Consider the following 17,523-nt stretch of genomic DNA (forward strand, 5'->3'; position numbering starts at 1 on the left):
CAAAGCAATGTCAATATAAAGGGTAAATCAAATTGATCTTTTCAACTCCAAACAGTATAATACAGGCACACCTTACAACCCTGATACTCACAATAACAACAACAACCTCTCGGGAGAAAGGATTCATTGACAAAAGAAGCACACCGGGGTGTTGAGAAATGAAGTGGTCTAGTTAACCACCAGTGACCGTTGAGAGGCTTGTATAATGGAAAAAGGCACAAAAAAACATATTCTAGTTAACTCTTTATGCTTAAAGGGGTGGCAGGGTAGCCTAGTGGTTAGAGCATTGGACTAGTAACCGAAAGGTTGCAAGTTCAAATCTCTGAGCTGACAAAGTACAAATCTGTCGTTCTGCCCCTGCATAGGCTGTCATTGTAAATAAGAATTTGTTCTTAACTGATTTGCCTAGTAAAATAAATAAAGCCTATGCAGTGCCTTTTTCCAGTAGGTTTCATTCAGGGAAGTAAATGTACCTTGTGTTCCACTGATACAATCAGAGACAGAAAAGACAATACAGACAGTCTGACTGATGCATTAAATTGAGAGAAAGTCATTACTTTTAAAGAAACTGTGCTAGAGCGATTCACTATGATAAGGCCTATTGTTGTTGAAGGCTTTGCAAGCTGCAGGCCCTTCTGCAATGTGTGCTAATGAAATTGATAAAAGGGTACATTAGACATGCCACCTCCACCCGCCTGATGCAGCAGAGGCCTGGAGATGACGGCACACATGACAGGGAGGGTGACGTCTGAAAGACGAAAAGCCCACTGCGATTTCTTTCTTAGAAACACACACATTCATTCACACTCTCACTCTCATTCTGACACACATGCAACACACACTAGCCATTGACAACAACAACAACCACAGCAGCAACAACAATAACAACAACCACGACAACCACTGCAGCAACAACAACCACAGAAACACTTCAAATCCACAAGTGTAAATGAAATTCAATGACTTTGTTTTCACACTCTGACTGTTTCCATCTGTCCTGTCCTCCACATAAAAATAACCTTCTGTTTGGGTTCCTGAAATGAAGACAGGTTGTGGTAAGGCCAGAAGGAAGCGAAGAGAGTGTTACTGTCCTTGTCACCACAACATTTTCTCTCACAAGCCCAGCAAAGGTGACAGACTTGCTTCCATTATTTCACTGGTGTGAAAATAGATCAGCAGCATCCCTGGATGGACTTAATTACTGAGGCCTGTCATTGGACTGAGAATTAATACTAACTGCTGTCAACTTCCTGTGCAGAATATCCAACATCTAAGTCCATGTTACATTGTTCTCAGAACATCCAACATTTTCTCCAACATGATCAACTATCCGTATCAATACAGCAACATCGTTATTAAAAACGTATGATATGCAGCTGTAAGAGGAAAACCTGGAACATTGGAAAAGTATCATATTGTTCACTAATGAAGGAACTTGAGCCGTTAACACAAATTCCATGAGTCCAATTGAACTCTCCAGAGAAAGGAAATGAAACATCTATCTTAGAAAAACGTTGACTAACCTTTCCTTTATGTTTATTCCATGACTGGCTACAGACTGCTGGTACGAGAAACAGCAGTGTAATATAGATACAGGAAAGGATCAACACATCATTGAGGAACTTCTAGACAGAGTGGTATCATGGCATGTGCACAATTTGTATCCTAAATGGATTCTCTAAAAGCTTTATATTGAGACAAACTTCTAATCTCATATTACAATACATTAAGCAAACATGAGAGCCACCCTTCCTCGTTCTTACCTCTGACCTGCAGCACAAACAACGTGTGTGCATGCATGAATGTGTCTGAGCGTGTGTGTGAGAGCATGTGCTTGTTAGCATGCATGGCTGAGTGTGTAAACATCATCCAAGGCAGATTATGATGTATTTGGTGGAAAATGCTAGCAGAATTATATTTTCCCTGGTGTTCTCAACAGAACATGTATCAGCAACATTTACAGAAAACTAATGAGTGAGTGTCTTACTATAAATGAGAGGCAAAGTGCATTATAACACACTCATGTGAATTACTGTAAGTTGTCATGGTTTGGGTGTGGGGGTGTTTCCGTAATAGATGTGTGATTAGCTTGTTGAGTTGTGATAAATCAGTGTTACAGAAATCCAGGAAGTCATTTGAATGAACCATTAGGGAGTCACATTTCCACCACTGTAATAGGCAAGTCAAAATAACCCAAAATACATGACATACAGATGTAAAATCTTAATTTGAGCTAATTTGATACAGCAGGAAGATAATCCTTCAGAAACAGGAAATTATAATTATTATGTGGATTATAATTAATGGACATTTTTGTAAGGTTTGATAAATGTTTCGTAAGGGAAAATCAAGTCTGAAATTTCAAATTGGAAATGACAACCTTCAGAAACCTTCTTTAAACCTCAACTACACTACAAGTTTTTAATGTCCTGCATTGAGGGAAAGCTCTCCTGCAACAGGGGGGTCAAATTAAGATCCTTTATCTGTATCATTCTGGTTTGGAGCAAATAAGTATTAGAAGTGCTGAACATGAGCCATTGTCCTGTTTGCATTACAGGTGAAGGAACCGCCTTCACACAGGACTACCTACCTACAATCCCATGCACAGAACTGACGCCGACCCAAACATAATGTCTACACTGCAGACTGACCAGAGCAAGCAAGCATTTGCACTGCATCTCTCAGCTCTGAGAGAGTGGTTCTTTTCCCTTTGTGTCTGGGCTGGCAAGTCCTCACCCTTCAGTGGGAGGGAGCCAAGGACAACGCTGAGTTTATAACTGAGAGTATAACCTTCCTCCAAGGAAACCAATCAGCAGGCCTTTCTGTCAGAACACATCACACACTCATCAGAGATGGTTATAGAAGCCATACCGTTGGGAAATAAACACCCAGAAGCTTCACTACCAAGCCTCTGCTACATGGAACTGAATTAACAACAACACCACTAAATAAGAAGCTTAATGGACAGAGATTAATAAAGATAGAAAATGTGACCATGATAAATACTGTATGTAAGTCTAAGTGTGACACTGGCAGTGTGCTGTACCTGCTAGTTTAAGGACACAACCACTGAGCAGAATACTGCATGGATATTAACATTCAATATGGAATTAAATCAATGGTATTGAGCACAAAACATTTGGATTTGCTGTGGGTTCTACTCTGCAAATTGTATTGGTCGCATACACATGTTTATCAGATGTTCTTCCGGATGTAGCAGAATGCTTGTGTTCCTAGTTCCAACAGTGCAGTAATATCTAACAATACACAACAACATCGCAAGCATGTCGTTTGTTTGAGAGGATGCTTTGAGATAGTAAATACACATTGTAATTAAGTTAAAAGGCTGCAACGTAGACTGTGCCACAGAAAGTGTGTACATGTCAAGTATATCAAATGCTTAATCAGGAAATGTTGGAAGTAAGTTACAGATGTAGGATCTTAATTTGATCACTCTTTTGTTGCTGAAATGCAAACTTGTAGTGTTTTTTAGTATTATTAATAAGGCTTCTAAAGTTTGGCATTTCAGACATGATTTGCCCTCACGAAAAATGCATCAACCCCTGCAACAAATGTCCATTAGCTATAATACACATAATAATTCAAATCTCCTGTTGCTGCAATATTATTTTCCTGCTGTAGAAAACTGGCTCAAATTAAGATTCTATATCTGTAGATGCTTCAGTCACAGTGCCATTGTAAGTGTAGGAGACAGCATTAAGTCAATGCTAAACAAAATAAAACTGCAACCAGACCCTTCTCTCCTACAACCCTCCCACACTCTCCATCTCTTTTAGACTCGTGCATCCTAGAGATGAAAGCATGTCACGTTCTCTTATGTAACAACCTTTCCCTCCATCCATCTGCCTTTCTCTGTGCTTACTGTATGCGTTTGTGACAATGTATTTGCATTGCCTGTTTATGAGTGTGTATTACAGGCAGTATGTGTAATTATAGATAAATACTTATGTTTTTTATATATAGTGTGTTTTATTATGTAAAGTGTGTTTGTTTGAGTTTGTGTTCCTAAATGTTATTAGGCATGAATCTGCATGAGAGAGAGGAGGGAAAACATGTTAGGTGCCGTGTGGCTCATTTGGTAGAGCATGGCACTTGCAATGCCAAGTTTGTGGGTTTGATTCCCACAGGGGACAAGTGTGAGGAAAAAATTATGTATTCACCTTATTTGTTGGATATGTAACAATTATTTACTTAACGAACAGTAAGATATTTCTGTCCTGCTAATGCTGTGATTTATGGTCTCCACTCTAGCACCCTGCAGGGAAAGTTAGAAGTGACTGACTAAGCAATCTTGGTTTCAGCTATATAAAAACTATGCATCGTCTGTGAAAGCTAGACTCTCAGCCTAACAGTCAGTCGAGACTGGTGGAGTACTGTTTGAAGAAATGACCAAGACCAAGTCTCTCTCAGTACTGAATTTCCACGACACCAGTACGAACCAATATGAAACTGTATGCACTCACTACTGTAAGTCGTTCTGGATAAGAGCTTCTGTAAAGTAGAACACTGGGGACCTTTTCACATGCTGATGATGAGGGTGGACAAGGTTGTTTTCTGTGAATCAAGGAATGTCTCTGTGGGGTTAAAAAAAATCCTGTTATATTTACGGTAACATACTGTACCGTTTTCTTCAGTAACTTACAGGTAACTGGCTGCCAGTAAATTACCTTAAAAACAACATAATGTTTTTTTTACCGTGTAGGGATCAAGTTACAGGCCTTGCCTAATAATTGTCCATCTACATTTTAGTACATGAGATGCTTAGCCTTTGTGTGAGTGCCCTTGCAGATCTAGAAGGGCCTTGACCGACAGTTTAAAAGCAGTGTCAATAACTAGACACATCCCAATATAACTACCGACAACATAAACAGCTAAGGCCTCATTCACAGTTGGCTCAGCCCCTCCTGTATCATCCTGTATGTGTTTTCCTTTTGCTATATTGATGTGAATATTGATGTGTATATTGATGTGAATATTGATGTGTATTGATGTGTATACAGGGCTCATCTGTGAAAGAGACGTTGGTCTTAGCATGACTCTTAACTACAATAAAGGTAAAAAATATATATATATTAATCAAGGAAACATTTTAATCAGCGGCTGATATCATAAGTGGCTTTCATTCATTAAAAAGTATATTATATCGCCAATGAACGATACTAATGCTATAAAGACAGTCAAGTCCAGAAACAAAATTCATATAACATACACATTTAGTGACAAGGTCATGCAAATGTGAAAATGACTACATTGGTTTTCTCTCCAACAAATCAACAAATAGCTTACATCAGATCCTTTATACTGTAAAAAGGAAGTCATATTGAACTGATTGATTGAACATTTGTTTGGAAGACGTTTGTTAGCACAGTAACAGCCATTGGTAACCATGGTATGCATCCAAGGATGAAATGCTTGCTGCTGTTTTTAGTTTTAGGTTGTAATTAGATTACCCTGTCAGAGTATGATCTGAGAGTGCCAGTAGAGACAGTAGAGACAGTAGAGACAGTAGAGACAGTAGAGACAGTAGAGACAGTAGAGATTGAACATGTGCTGCTGAAGCTGTATGACGCCTCAGAATGCTGAGTTAGCTCAGAGCTCCACCACCACCTCCCTCCTTGCTCCACTCACCTACTGCAGTCTCTGATGGGAGATAAAACATGAAAAGGTTATTGCGATGAAATAGGCAATCCCACTTAACTGATTTTCTGTATTACCGTGCACATCGGAAATAGAGAATGTATATGTAGCATTTACAGCACTATAATGAACTATACAAATCCATTCATACACAAACCACAACAGATTGAGTCATCTGAAACTATAGGAAGAAGAAAAATGAGAACTTACACATCTTGAATATATATTCTTCAAGCCAGCCATTTACAAACACCAAAGGCAAAGCCTTTACTAAAACCGTCTATCAATTAGTTTGGCTCTAAGTTATCTAAAACACTTCAAATAACGTGACTTGATAGTGCCAACACATAATGTGGCTCTGTTCCAACGCCTTGCTTTTGGTAAATTACTCACATCGACTATGAAAGCCTCTATTTTGATGAGAGGACAGAAATGATAGAGAATGATTCTTGAATTATGTATACTAACTTAGCTCAATAGCCCTTATGATTACTGAGACTCAAACACCGAGGTGTAACATACTGTAACATGAATGACAGTATATGTTGGCAGACTAAACACCATAGGAAATGATGAGATACAGAAGGGATATCAATAATTGAGCATTATAAGGAAGCCGTGGTCAGTGCTTCATCATGCTATTCAATGGCCTGGGTTTAACGCCTGCTCTCTCTGTTTATGGACTCCCCTGGCAACAAACACACCAAACATTTGCCTAGGCCATGTGTGTCAGTGATCCCCGTGCTCAGTGCCAGTGTGCCATTCCTCATCATCACGGCTGCCCACACCACTCACACAAAACATTTACATTTTAGTCATTTCGCAGAAGCTCTTATCCAGAGCGACTTACAGTTAGTGCATTCATCTTAAGATAGTCATAGTAAGTACATTTTACCTCAATAAAGTAGATAACAGCAAAGTCAGAGCAAGTAAGAGGGGAAAATCAAGTGCAAGAGTTAGATCACAAAATGCTTTTTTATTTTTTTAAATGGGGCGAGGTGAGGAGGGGGTGCAAGTGGGGGGGGGGGGGTGCTGTGGGATTATTTAAGATACTCTTTGAAGAGGTAGGGTTTTCGATGTTTTTGGAAGATGGGTAGGGACTATGCTGTCCAAGCTTCAGGGGAAAGCTGGTTCCACCATTGGGGTGCCAGGATAGAGAAGAGTTTGGACTAGGTTCAGCGGGAGCTGCCCTCCCGTAGGGGTAGGAGGGCCAAGAGACCTGATGTGGCAGAACGGAGTGCTTGGGTTGTGGTGTAGGGTTTGAGCATAGCCTGAAGGTAGGGAAGGGCAGTTCCTCTTGCTGCTCTGTAGGCAAGTACCATGGTCTTCTAGTGTATACAAGCTTTGACTGGAAACCAGTGGAGTGTGCGGAGGAGCGGGGTGACATGGGATAACGTGGGAAGGTTGAACACCAGGCAGGCTGCAGCGTTCTCTCCAGAGGGGAGATGTCAAGTGCCTGGATTAGGACCTGTGCCGCTTCCTGTATAAGGTAGGCTCGTACTCTATGAATGTTGTAAAGCATGAACCTGCAGAAGCGAGTCACTGCTTTGATGTTTGCAAAGAACGACAGGGTGTTGTCCAGGGTCACATCAAGGTTATTTGCACTCTGGGAGGGGGACACCGTGGAGTTATGAACCGTGTTGGAGAGGTCTTGGAGCAGACAGGCCTATATCCATCAGTAATCATCTTGGCCACACATACCAATAGAAAGTGACTACATACAGTAGGTGTGTGTTATTGTCCACAAACATGCCCTGTGATATTGTTGTGGGAGTTGCATCCTGCTGTACAGTATACTGTGTGGCTATCTTGGTTATATCATATGTCATACTAAATCATATTTTTTAAGTCACTTAATATATCACTTAATATAAATACACTTATGAACATGAACAGGGGAATAAACAGACAAATCTGAGGGAATTCTGACATAATAAGCCTATGTCAGATAAAAACATGACGATCAGTTGAAAACCCTCTAGTCACATTGTTGACAGCATTCTGAGGATATCCCTGCTTCCCTCAGTGAAGCCTCATTTCCCTCGTCCATAATCATGCTCTTCTACAGGCTGTCACTCTGCCTGCTGTCCCTAATGTCCACCAATTAGCACGGAGCAAGAAACACATTCAATTTGACTTAACATTCAAATGCAAAACAATCTCAATCAAAACTTAGCCAAATCCCTGTAGTTTTAATCTTTTTTTCTTTTCAATGAGACTAAGCTATTGAAAGACATGTATGTTCACTCAATAATCATTGTGCTATTTGAGAGCCAAACATTAGTGTTTTCTGTGAAAACTGGGTTGCCCTTAAGTAGGGCAGGGGGGGCTCAACAGGGGGGGGCTCAACATTACAGAACAGTCTTATATGGGTTATATCTTCAGTGGGATAAATCTGAGTGACACCCCCATGTCAGATGGTATGGTCTGGCTGAGGTAATGGCTATGCCAGCATGTATAGCTACTGGACAAAAGTGATGAATAAACGTAATAAACACTCCCTCACCACGCCTGACCATTCAGGCTGAAACTGGAAAGACAGAAAATCTTGTGGTTTTTTAATTTTTTTATTTAACCTTTATTTAACCAGGTAGGCCAGTTGAGAACAAGTTCTCATTTACAACTGCGGCCTGGTTTTGAAGGTCATGAAGATCAAATCATTTTGGTGTTTAGGATTTGTCAGATGACTGTTGGGTGTATGTTCAGAGGAAAGGTTGTTGGAGCCAGAGTTATCTTGTAGATGAAGGCAGATGTCGTAAAGATTGGACCAAGGTGCAGCGGAAACGTGTACACACATCTTCTTTATTAAATTAAAAAGAAGAAAAACAAAAGAAACACGTATACGAGACAACAAACGCCACTAACAGTCCAAACAGGTGCATAAACACTAAACAGGAGACAACAACCCACAATTCCCATTACAAACACACCCCTATACATAGGACCTTCAATCAGAGGCAACGAGGAACAGCTGCCTCCAATTGAAGGCCAATCCCAATAACCTAAACATAGAACTAAACAACCTAGATCTAACATAGAAATACACTAACCTAGAACATAACCCAAAAACCCCGGAACACTCTAAACACACCCCTCTACACAACACATAGCCCAACAAACCCCGAAACCATCTAAACAAACAACCCCCTCCCACGTCCTGACCAAACTACAATAACAAATAACCCCTTTACTGGTCAGGACGTGACAGCAGAACAAGTGAGTGTAACTTTCCTCTCTGTTTTGGCAGCGTAATGGTGGCATGAGAGGCCTGTATTCTGCCTCGATATTTGCCCCAGTTTGAGTGCTTTTAGCTGGGTGCCTCATTCCTCTCTGCCTGGGAAATCAATTATACAGGAGCGCAGGGACAAACCCCAGTGCTTTTTAAGGGGTGTCATGCTCCACTTCTTTTGGGAGAAAGAGCTGTGTTAGATATCCCAGTGACCAGCTTTTGATTGGTTTGTGCATTTCCCTACTGGAGTTGGACTGTGTCGATGTGTATCATGCACATGCCCACCTACATGTTCATAATGTGTTCATACAGTTACACATGTGAACGTCAATGTACTACAGCACGCCACATGGTAGACTAAGAGCAGGTGTTGTTTGATAAAGCAAAGCAATATGTCCATCTATCTCGGCCACAGCCCTCCAGACGAGCCAGTCTCTGTGTGGATCTCCTTAAAACCTAGATGACTTCCTGTTAAAGTGTGGCAAGGTTAGCCATGCAGCATGTCTTTTGTGTAATAGGATGCCTCCCTCTCTCTCTCCATTAATTACCAGGGTCTGTGCCCAACTAATTCATGCTAATCGCTCCAGCCATCTAAGGAGCAACCAGCCTTGCTATGTTCAGTTCTGCCTGGATCTGTTACTCACTCTGTGGTGGTTAGAAGCTGCCATCCCAGCCACACTGTCTCTCTAGGGTGATTACGTAGACGTATAGCTACTTTCCATGTAGGTGCACTTTTAAGTAGAATGGATCTCCTTCTAATCTCAAGAGCAGTTTCATCCCAGATAGCTGAAGGTCATGGTAGCTGACAGGGTGTCTGTATGGTCAGTAGGCTCCTCACGTTAAAGCTGACACGTCCACTTTAAAAGCCTAGCATGATATTGATTTCAAAGCTCTCCCTCCACATAAACTCACTGCTGTGTTTCTTATATGACGTGGAGTGATACATTACAACCCACAGCCATGGCTGAGTGAAAAGAAACCTCCCACCCATTCCCATCCAGCAGCTCCCACTTCCACTTCTAACCTGAACAAACCCACATCTACCCTACCTGTCCCAAAACCCCACCAAACTGCATTCAGTCATGCACTTCCTTCTCTCCAGCGGCACAAAGTTATTTCTCATCGTCCTTACCACTGAAACACATGTTTTACTTAAGTATTTATTTACATCCTTACATTAGCAGCAATTTGATCGATCAATAAACTAATCTATATTATTTGCCCTCTCACAAATCCAGGCAGTAAGGGCCAAGTCATCAAAAGTCCAAGGGCACAGGATGCCTCAATGTCCCCTTTCATAAGTAGGATGACTAGTAGTTGTAGCCATGTGTCTGAATTATGGTCAGTCTAAATTCCCTCAGATTGCCTTCCAAACTAAAGACAGGTTAATTTAATATAGTGCTCACTGGGAGTATGTGAGAGTATGTGAGCCATGTCTGAAAGCAACATGAGTACCACTGCAGTAATATCTGTCCACAAGAACGGTTGGTAGTGGTACAGACATCTAGTTATACAAGCTACACCTGCTTCACATACAAAAGTACTGTATGTAACTGCATTTACTTACACCGATACATTGGCACTGCATTAATCACCATGTAATACCTAGGTAATAATTCTGCTTGTCAAGTGGGATATAGAGTGGAAGAGTAGCATGTCTGCCAGCAGGGCAGGAGGGTGTATGAGGTGGCAGAGGTGAGGTTGAGTGTTTATTAAGAAAGGTGATAATGAGGTCCTTCTTGCCACCTCTTCTGTCACCCAGCACCAACAAAGGAGACTCCAAAGGGGATATAAAAATCTGATTCTCTCTCTTTCCTTTCTTCCTTCTATATATATTATTTACATAGGAGGAAACCAAAGTTACTGGAGAAAAAGATAAGGACAGACGGTCAACATGTTTTTCCTCTGAGATCAGTGTTGCGTTTGCCCCTGCTGACCAAAATTGGGCCTAATGAGGATTTAATAACAACTAATCGACTCCCTGGCTAGCTCATCTCACATAATTGGTCAGTACAGCAGGATTGTCACAACAAAATAATCTTGCTGCAACAGGATTTAAACGTTTACTCCATAATGTTGTTTGATCGGCTGTTAGGCTAATAGCTGACCAAATTTAGGCTACATGAAAAGTGCAATACTGTCAATATAACCGTGTGTTAGTGTGGGTTTTCAGTGAATTTATGTCAATCACAAAGCTCAACTGCATTTCCTGCGGTGCAGGAAAATTCGCAGCAACATAAGCAATCAAATTAAGATCCTACACCTGTAGCTTCACGTTTTGCACTCACAATGCTCTGTGAAGGCCCTATGGTGTGTCTGTGTACACTGCATGGTCTCTATGGTCCATTTGATCTCCAGTTGCTAAGGCACCGGGACATGGTCATTCATAGTAACTCAACAATTTACTGTCACAATGAGAGACTGAGAATGAGAAACAGGTAAAGAGAGTGAGAAAATGGGAAGGAGGCTATATGAGAGAACCAGAGTGTAGACAATACACTTAGCTAGTGGAAGAGAGAGGGTAGACTATACTGTTACTCAACCCTGCACTATTGTAATCACTGCCCCTCAGGAGAATTGAGAGGTGCAAAAGCTGGAGTCAAGCCAGTATGCTCCGGTGTAAATGAGTAAGCAGATGCACTTATATACATTGATCTAAGCATTTATGGAAATTGACAAAGCCATAGCAGAGGCTATTGCTTGCACTTGCGTAATTTGCAAACTGCTCAGTCTCTGAGGAACAGCAAGGGGACCAATAACTAACCAAAACGTAACACATATGCTGCATAATGCATATTGATTCATTGACCAGTTGATTGATTATGGATACATTCTGAAGATGTTATACTCTAACATGTTGTATCCTGTGCTGAGCTAGGGGAGGATGGATTTCTGATCCCTGCATCTCCACACAGCTGTCTCAGGTCAGTGGGTCAGGATCCTGTTGGGTCAGTAAGAGACTACTTTGAATTGTTTTCAAGTGAAGCTAAAAGGCATTGGGAATGGGAATACCAGGTGTGATAGGTGTTGTTGTTCAAAGCTACGTCGAATTGCAAGGAGAAGAGACCGAAAGGTTAGACAAAGCTAATAATTAGGTTATAAATGCAGCTATAAGCCTACAGAACCACAGACAGCTCCAAACAGGCAATGTAATAAATATGCAAAATCTGTAGGAGACAAATATATGTAGGACTGTTGACGTCACAAATATTCCTCTCCTTGATCACCATTCTGTTCCAGCTTAGGAAAGAGACAAGTGCATGTCTTGTTAACTCCCCCAGTGTACACACAACCGGGTTCTCATTAAAAACGGTGAGGGGCATTTAAACCATTAAACTATCATTATAAGTTTCCTTTCATCTAGTCCTCATGAGGTAATTCATAAGACCTCACATGGTCTGAAAGCAGGGTGGCTGCATGTTGCATAGGCAATGCGACAAGACGCCCAGAATGCACATGTCGAGAGTGAGCGTAGTGCATCATCACTTAGCGATACGTTTGTGTGCTGGTGATGGACCCATTAAAAGGGAAATCTGTAGTGCAAACAATAAAGCAGCCACCCCATCACTGTTCTGGTAAACAGCTGAGAGATGGGGCTGGAGTAATGTAACCACTTTGAAATTCATAGACAGGGCTATGGATGCAAGGTCTGACCATTCATGATATCAACATTTTAGAGGCAATACAGTGTTTGTTTACAATTGACCTGTTTAACAATGAAGTAAAACAAGCTTATATTTTGGGTTCTTATGGGCTACGACAGTTGAACTAAGCTAATCCGGTATTTGTAAATTATATTATTCAATAATCAATGGGTATATGTAATTCATTTAAAAGTCAAAAAATGTATGTGCCAACTTCAGATTTCAACTTTAAGCTTCAAATCCAATTAATATTCACGAGCCTTATTAGTACGCTACTATGAACCCAACTTTTTTGCGTGACCTTTGGATGAGCGTGAAAGGAACTATGTTAAAGCAAATGTCTCTCTTTCACACACACACATGCACGAGCGCGCGAGCACAGAAAGAGAGAGAGATTGTAAAGCATTGTTTTTTCAGGCTAGTAGTAGGCCTATCTAAACTTGTATTGACTCAAGATGACTGATTCCAACCCTTACTTACCCTTGCATATTTAGAAGAATAGGGATCCTCGAAAAGTGCCCAAAGCAACCGCTGCCAACGTCGCCAATGCCCCCCGGATTTGGCATCTGGTCCATCAAGAGCCAACCTATTGATCATTCCCAGCGTTTCCTCATCCCCATCCTCCTCTGAATTCTCGGGGGGGCCACCCCCAAAGCTATCCAATGCCTCCTCGGCCTCTCGATGTTGCCGATAAGTCATCCAACAACATGGTTCCACGTCGGTCTCATCGATACCCCAGAACGCCAACTCCTCCTCGTACAAAGGGCCGCAAACATCTGCAGGGCAGTGCAACTTCCCGGTCCTATAGTAATTGAGGATGTGGGCAAACACACCCGGATGCCGGTCAAAGAAAAATTCTTCAATCTTGGGATCGTAGTCAAAGTGACTGTGGGCATCCGGCTCGGCGAGCCAAGCTAACCGGGTGCCCGGTAATGTACGAAGGGTGCTACGGTAGGTCTGGTGTCTGATACCTCCCACGTTAATCACAATACGATCGTTCTCGTCGCCTTGTCCCATTGCGTCGCTTAGGCATGTCTCAAGCAGGTTCCAGTCATTATATTGCAAAACATGTGCGAGGCAACGCAGTGAGATCTGGCCGACACATGAACTCGAGTTGAAAGAGGAAAAGAGAAGGCAGATTTCTTACCGACTTCTTTTATTCAGCTTGCAAAAAAGCACAGGCTCCACTCAAGCTTTCAAATAAATCCCAACTTTTAATAATACCAAAGAAAGCAATGCCTCAACGGATGTTTGATATAGTTGCAAGGTAGGCTAAAGCAAGAAGCAGCCTGTGGCTGCCCCAGAAATATGCATGGAAAAAAATCTAAATGTTCATGGTTAGGCTACATCACAAAACCAAAGATGAACACCCCTCCGAAAAGCGTTGATGAAAAATGTGTGTAGGCTATGACTCCATATAATGAAAACCTAGTTCCAAATCCACGCCGTCTTTTAATTATGGAAACGTACAGTCCTTGTGGCATGCAACGAAAGATGAGAGCTGTGATGCTGAACGGACAGCACCAGTCTCTCTGAGCGCACACTCCTCACACTCCCTCCCTCCCTCTCCTCTCTCTCTTTCATCATCCCCCTCCCACTGTCTTTGAGACAAGACTCTTGCACTCCCTAATCCCTTGTCTTTCTTTATATTTTCCTCCTTGAGCAGGACTGCTACAGGGAGATCAACATTGATCCTTGACAGTTACTTTACATGTTCTGTGTTCGATAATGCTCCTGAATTCCTATATGCCTAAAACACAGATCCTTGAATGAGTGCCATTGCAACTTAATGTGTTCTGTTTAAAATTATGTTCACAGGAGAATGAGGAGAGAGCCTGCAGTATATGCTGTATACCATGAGGCAGGGTTGCACAGACTCCTTGTCATGGTTTTGTAAAGTACATTAAATAACATTAATTGGTTGGAAAGGATGCACAGGTGCATGGACCTAAATTGATGAGGGGTGTGTCTGGGACAGCTGTTTTGGCTCTGTCAGCACCATGGACAGGTCACATATGGGCTTCCACACAGGTGAATCAACTACATGACAACACACTTATTTTGAGATTGAAGTTGAGTCAAGTTACTATTTGTGACAGTTAGTGCTCATATATATACAGTACCAGTCAACATTTTGGACACACCTACTAATTCAAGGGTTTTTCTTTATTTTTACTATTTTCTACATTGTAGAATAATAGTGAAGACATCAAAACTATGAAATAACACATATGAAATCATGTAGTAACCAAAAAAGTGCTAAACAAATCAAAATATATTTTAAATTTGAGATTCTTCACAGTATCCACCCTTTGCCTTGATGACAGCTTTGTACACACTTGGCATTCTCTCAACCAGCTTCATGAGGTAGTCACCTGCAATGCATTTCAATTAACAGGTGTGCCTTGTTAAAAGTTCATTTGGGGAATTTCTTTCCTTCTTAATGCCTAGTTAAGTGAAGGTTAAATAAATTAAAAATTAAAAAATGCATTTGAGCCAGTCAGTTGTGTTGTGACAAGGTAGGGGTGGTATACAGAAGATAGCCCTATTTGGTAAAAGACCAAGTCCTATATTATGGCAAGGACAGCTCAAATAAACAAAGAGAAATGACAGTCCATCATTACTTTAAGACATGAAGGTCAATCAATCCGGAAAATTTCAAGAACTTTGATAGTTACTTCAAGTGCAGTCGCGAAAACCATCAAGCGCTGTAATGAAACTGGTTCTCATGAGTACCGCCACAGGAAAGGAAGATCCAGAGACCCAGAGTTACCTCTGCCGCAGAGGATAAGTTCATTAGAGTTCCCAGCCTCAGAATTTCAACCCAAATTCAATTGAAGTCGGAAGTTTACATACACTTAGGTTGGAGTCATTAAAACTTGTTTTGAAAACCACTCCACAAATTTCGTGTTAACAAACTATAGTTTTGCAAGTCAATTAGGACACCTACTTTGTGCATGACACAAGTAATTCTTCCAACAATTGTTTACAGACAGATTATTTCACTTATAATTCACTGTATCACAATTCCAGTGGGTCAGAAGTTTACATACACTAAGTTGACTGTGCCTTTAAACAGCTTGGAAAATTCCAGAAAATGATGTCATGGCTAATTGATAGGCTAATTGACATCATTTGCGTCAATTGGAGGTGTACCTGTGGATGTATTTCAAGGCTTACCTTCAAACTCAGTGCCTCTTTGCTTGACATCATGGAATAATCAAAAGAAATCAGCCAAGACCTCAGAAAAAATATTGTAGACCTCCACAAGTCTGGTTCATCCTTGGGAGCAGTTTCCAAACGCCTGAAGGTACCACGTTCATCTGTACAAACAATAGTACGCAAGTATAAACACCATGGGACCACACAGCCGTCATACCGCTCAGGAAGGAGACGCGTTCTGTCTCCTAGAGTTGAACGTACTTTGGTGTGACAAGTGCAAATCAATCCCACAACAACAGCAAAGGACCTCATGAAGATGCTGGAGTAAACCAGTACAAAAGTATCTATATCCACAGTAAAACGAGTCCTATATCGACATAACCTGAAAGGCTGCTCAGCAAGGAAGAAGCCACTGCTCCAAAACCGCCATAAAAAAGCCAGACTACGGTTTGCAACTGCACATGGGGACAAAGGTCGTACTTTTTAGAGAAATGTCCTCTGGTCTGATGAAACAAAAATAGAACTGTTTGGCCATAACGACCATCGTTATGTTTGGAGGAAAAAGGTGTAGGCTTGCAAGCTGAAGAACACCATCCCAACCGTGAAGCACGGGGGTGGTAGCATCATGTTGTGGGGGTGCTTTGCTGCAGGAGGGACTGGTGCACTTCACAAAATAGTACGGGAAAAAAATGTATGAAATGAATTAAATGTATGCATTCACTACTGTAAGTCGCTCTGGATAAGAGCGTCTGCTAAATGACTAAAATATAAAAAATGTAGATGGCATCATGAGGATGGAAAATTATGTGGATATATTACATTTACATTTTAGTCATTTAGCAGACGCTCTTATCCAGAGCGACTTACAGTAGTGAATGCATACATTTCATTAAAAAAATGTTCGCACTGGTCCCCCGTGGGAATCGAACCCACAACCCTGGCGTTGCAAACAACATGCTCTACCAACTGAGCCACACAGGACCATATTGAAGCAACATCTCAACACATCAGTCAGGAAGTTAAAGCTTGGTCGCAAATGTGGTCTTCCAAATGGACAATAACCCCAAGCATATTTCCAAAGTTGTGGCAAAATGGCTTAAGGACAACAAAGTCAAGGTATTGGAGTGGCCATCACAAAGCCCTGACCTCAATCCCATTGAACATTTGTGGGCCGAACTGAAAAATCGTGTGCGAGTAAAGAGGCCTACAAACCTGACTCAGTTACACCAGCTCTGTCACAAGGAATTGGCCAAAATTCACCCAACTTATTGTGGGAAGCTTGTGGAAGGCTACCCAAAATGTTTGACCCAAGTTAAACATTTTAAAGGCAATTCTACCAAATACTAATTGAGTGTATGTAAACTTCTGACCCACTGGGAATGTGATGAAAGAAATAAAAGCTGAAATAAATCATTCTCTATACTATTATTCTGACATTTCACATACTTAAAATAAAGTGGTGATCCTAACTGACCTAAGACAGGGAATTCTTACTTGGATTAAATGTCAGGAATTGTGAAAAACTGAGTTTAAATGTATTTGGCTAAGGTGTATATCAACTTCCGACTTCAACTGTAATTGCTTCACAGAGTTCAAGTAACAGACACATCTCAACATCAGCTGTTCAAAGGAGACTGCGTGAATTAGGCCTTCATGGTCAAATTGCTGCAAACAAACCAATAGTAAAGGACACCAATAAGAAGAAGAGACTTGCTTGGGCCAAGAAACACGAGCAATGGACATTAGACCGGTGGAAATCTTTTTATTTTTTTATCGCTGTGTGAGATGCAAAGTAGGTGAACGGATGATCTCTGCATGTGTGGTTCCCAC

At 41.3% G+C, this 17,523-nt stretch overlaps 1 protein-coding gene across 3 annotated transcripts in view; it reads right to left on the reverse strand.

The window, feature by feature from the left end:
* Nucleotides 1-14,049, reverse strand: part of LOC106587469 (potassium voltage-gated channel subfamily C member 1) — a 33,225-nt gene extending 19,176 nt beyond the window's left edge. For all 3 annotated transcript variants that reach the window (XM_014175882.2, XM_014175883.2, XM_014175881.2), the window contains exon 1: nucleotides 13,012-14,049. In XM_014175882.2, the coding sequence (XP_014031357.2) occupies nucleotides 13,012-13,548 (537 nt within the window). In that variant the 5' untranslated portion in view covers nucleotides 13,549-14,049. The remainder of the gene's footprint in view (nucleotides 1-13,011) is intronic.
* Nucleotides 14,050-17,523: the final 3,474 nt, after the last annotated feature.

The sequence above is a fragment of the Salmo salar genome, chromosome ssa26, assembly GCF_905237065.1.
Source record: "Salmo salar chromosome ssa26, Ssal_v3.1, whole genome shotgun sequence".
Lineage (NCBI taxonomy): Eukaryota > Metazoa > Chordata > Actinopteri > Salmoniformes > Salmonidae > Salmo > Salmo salar.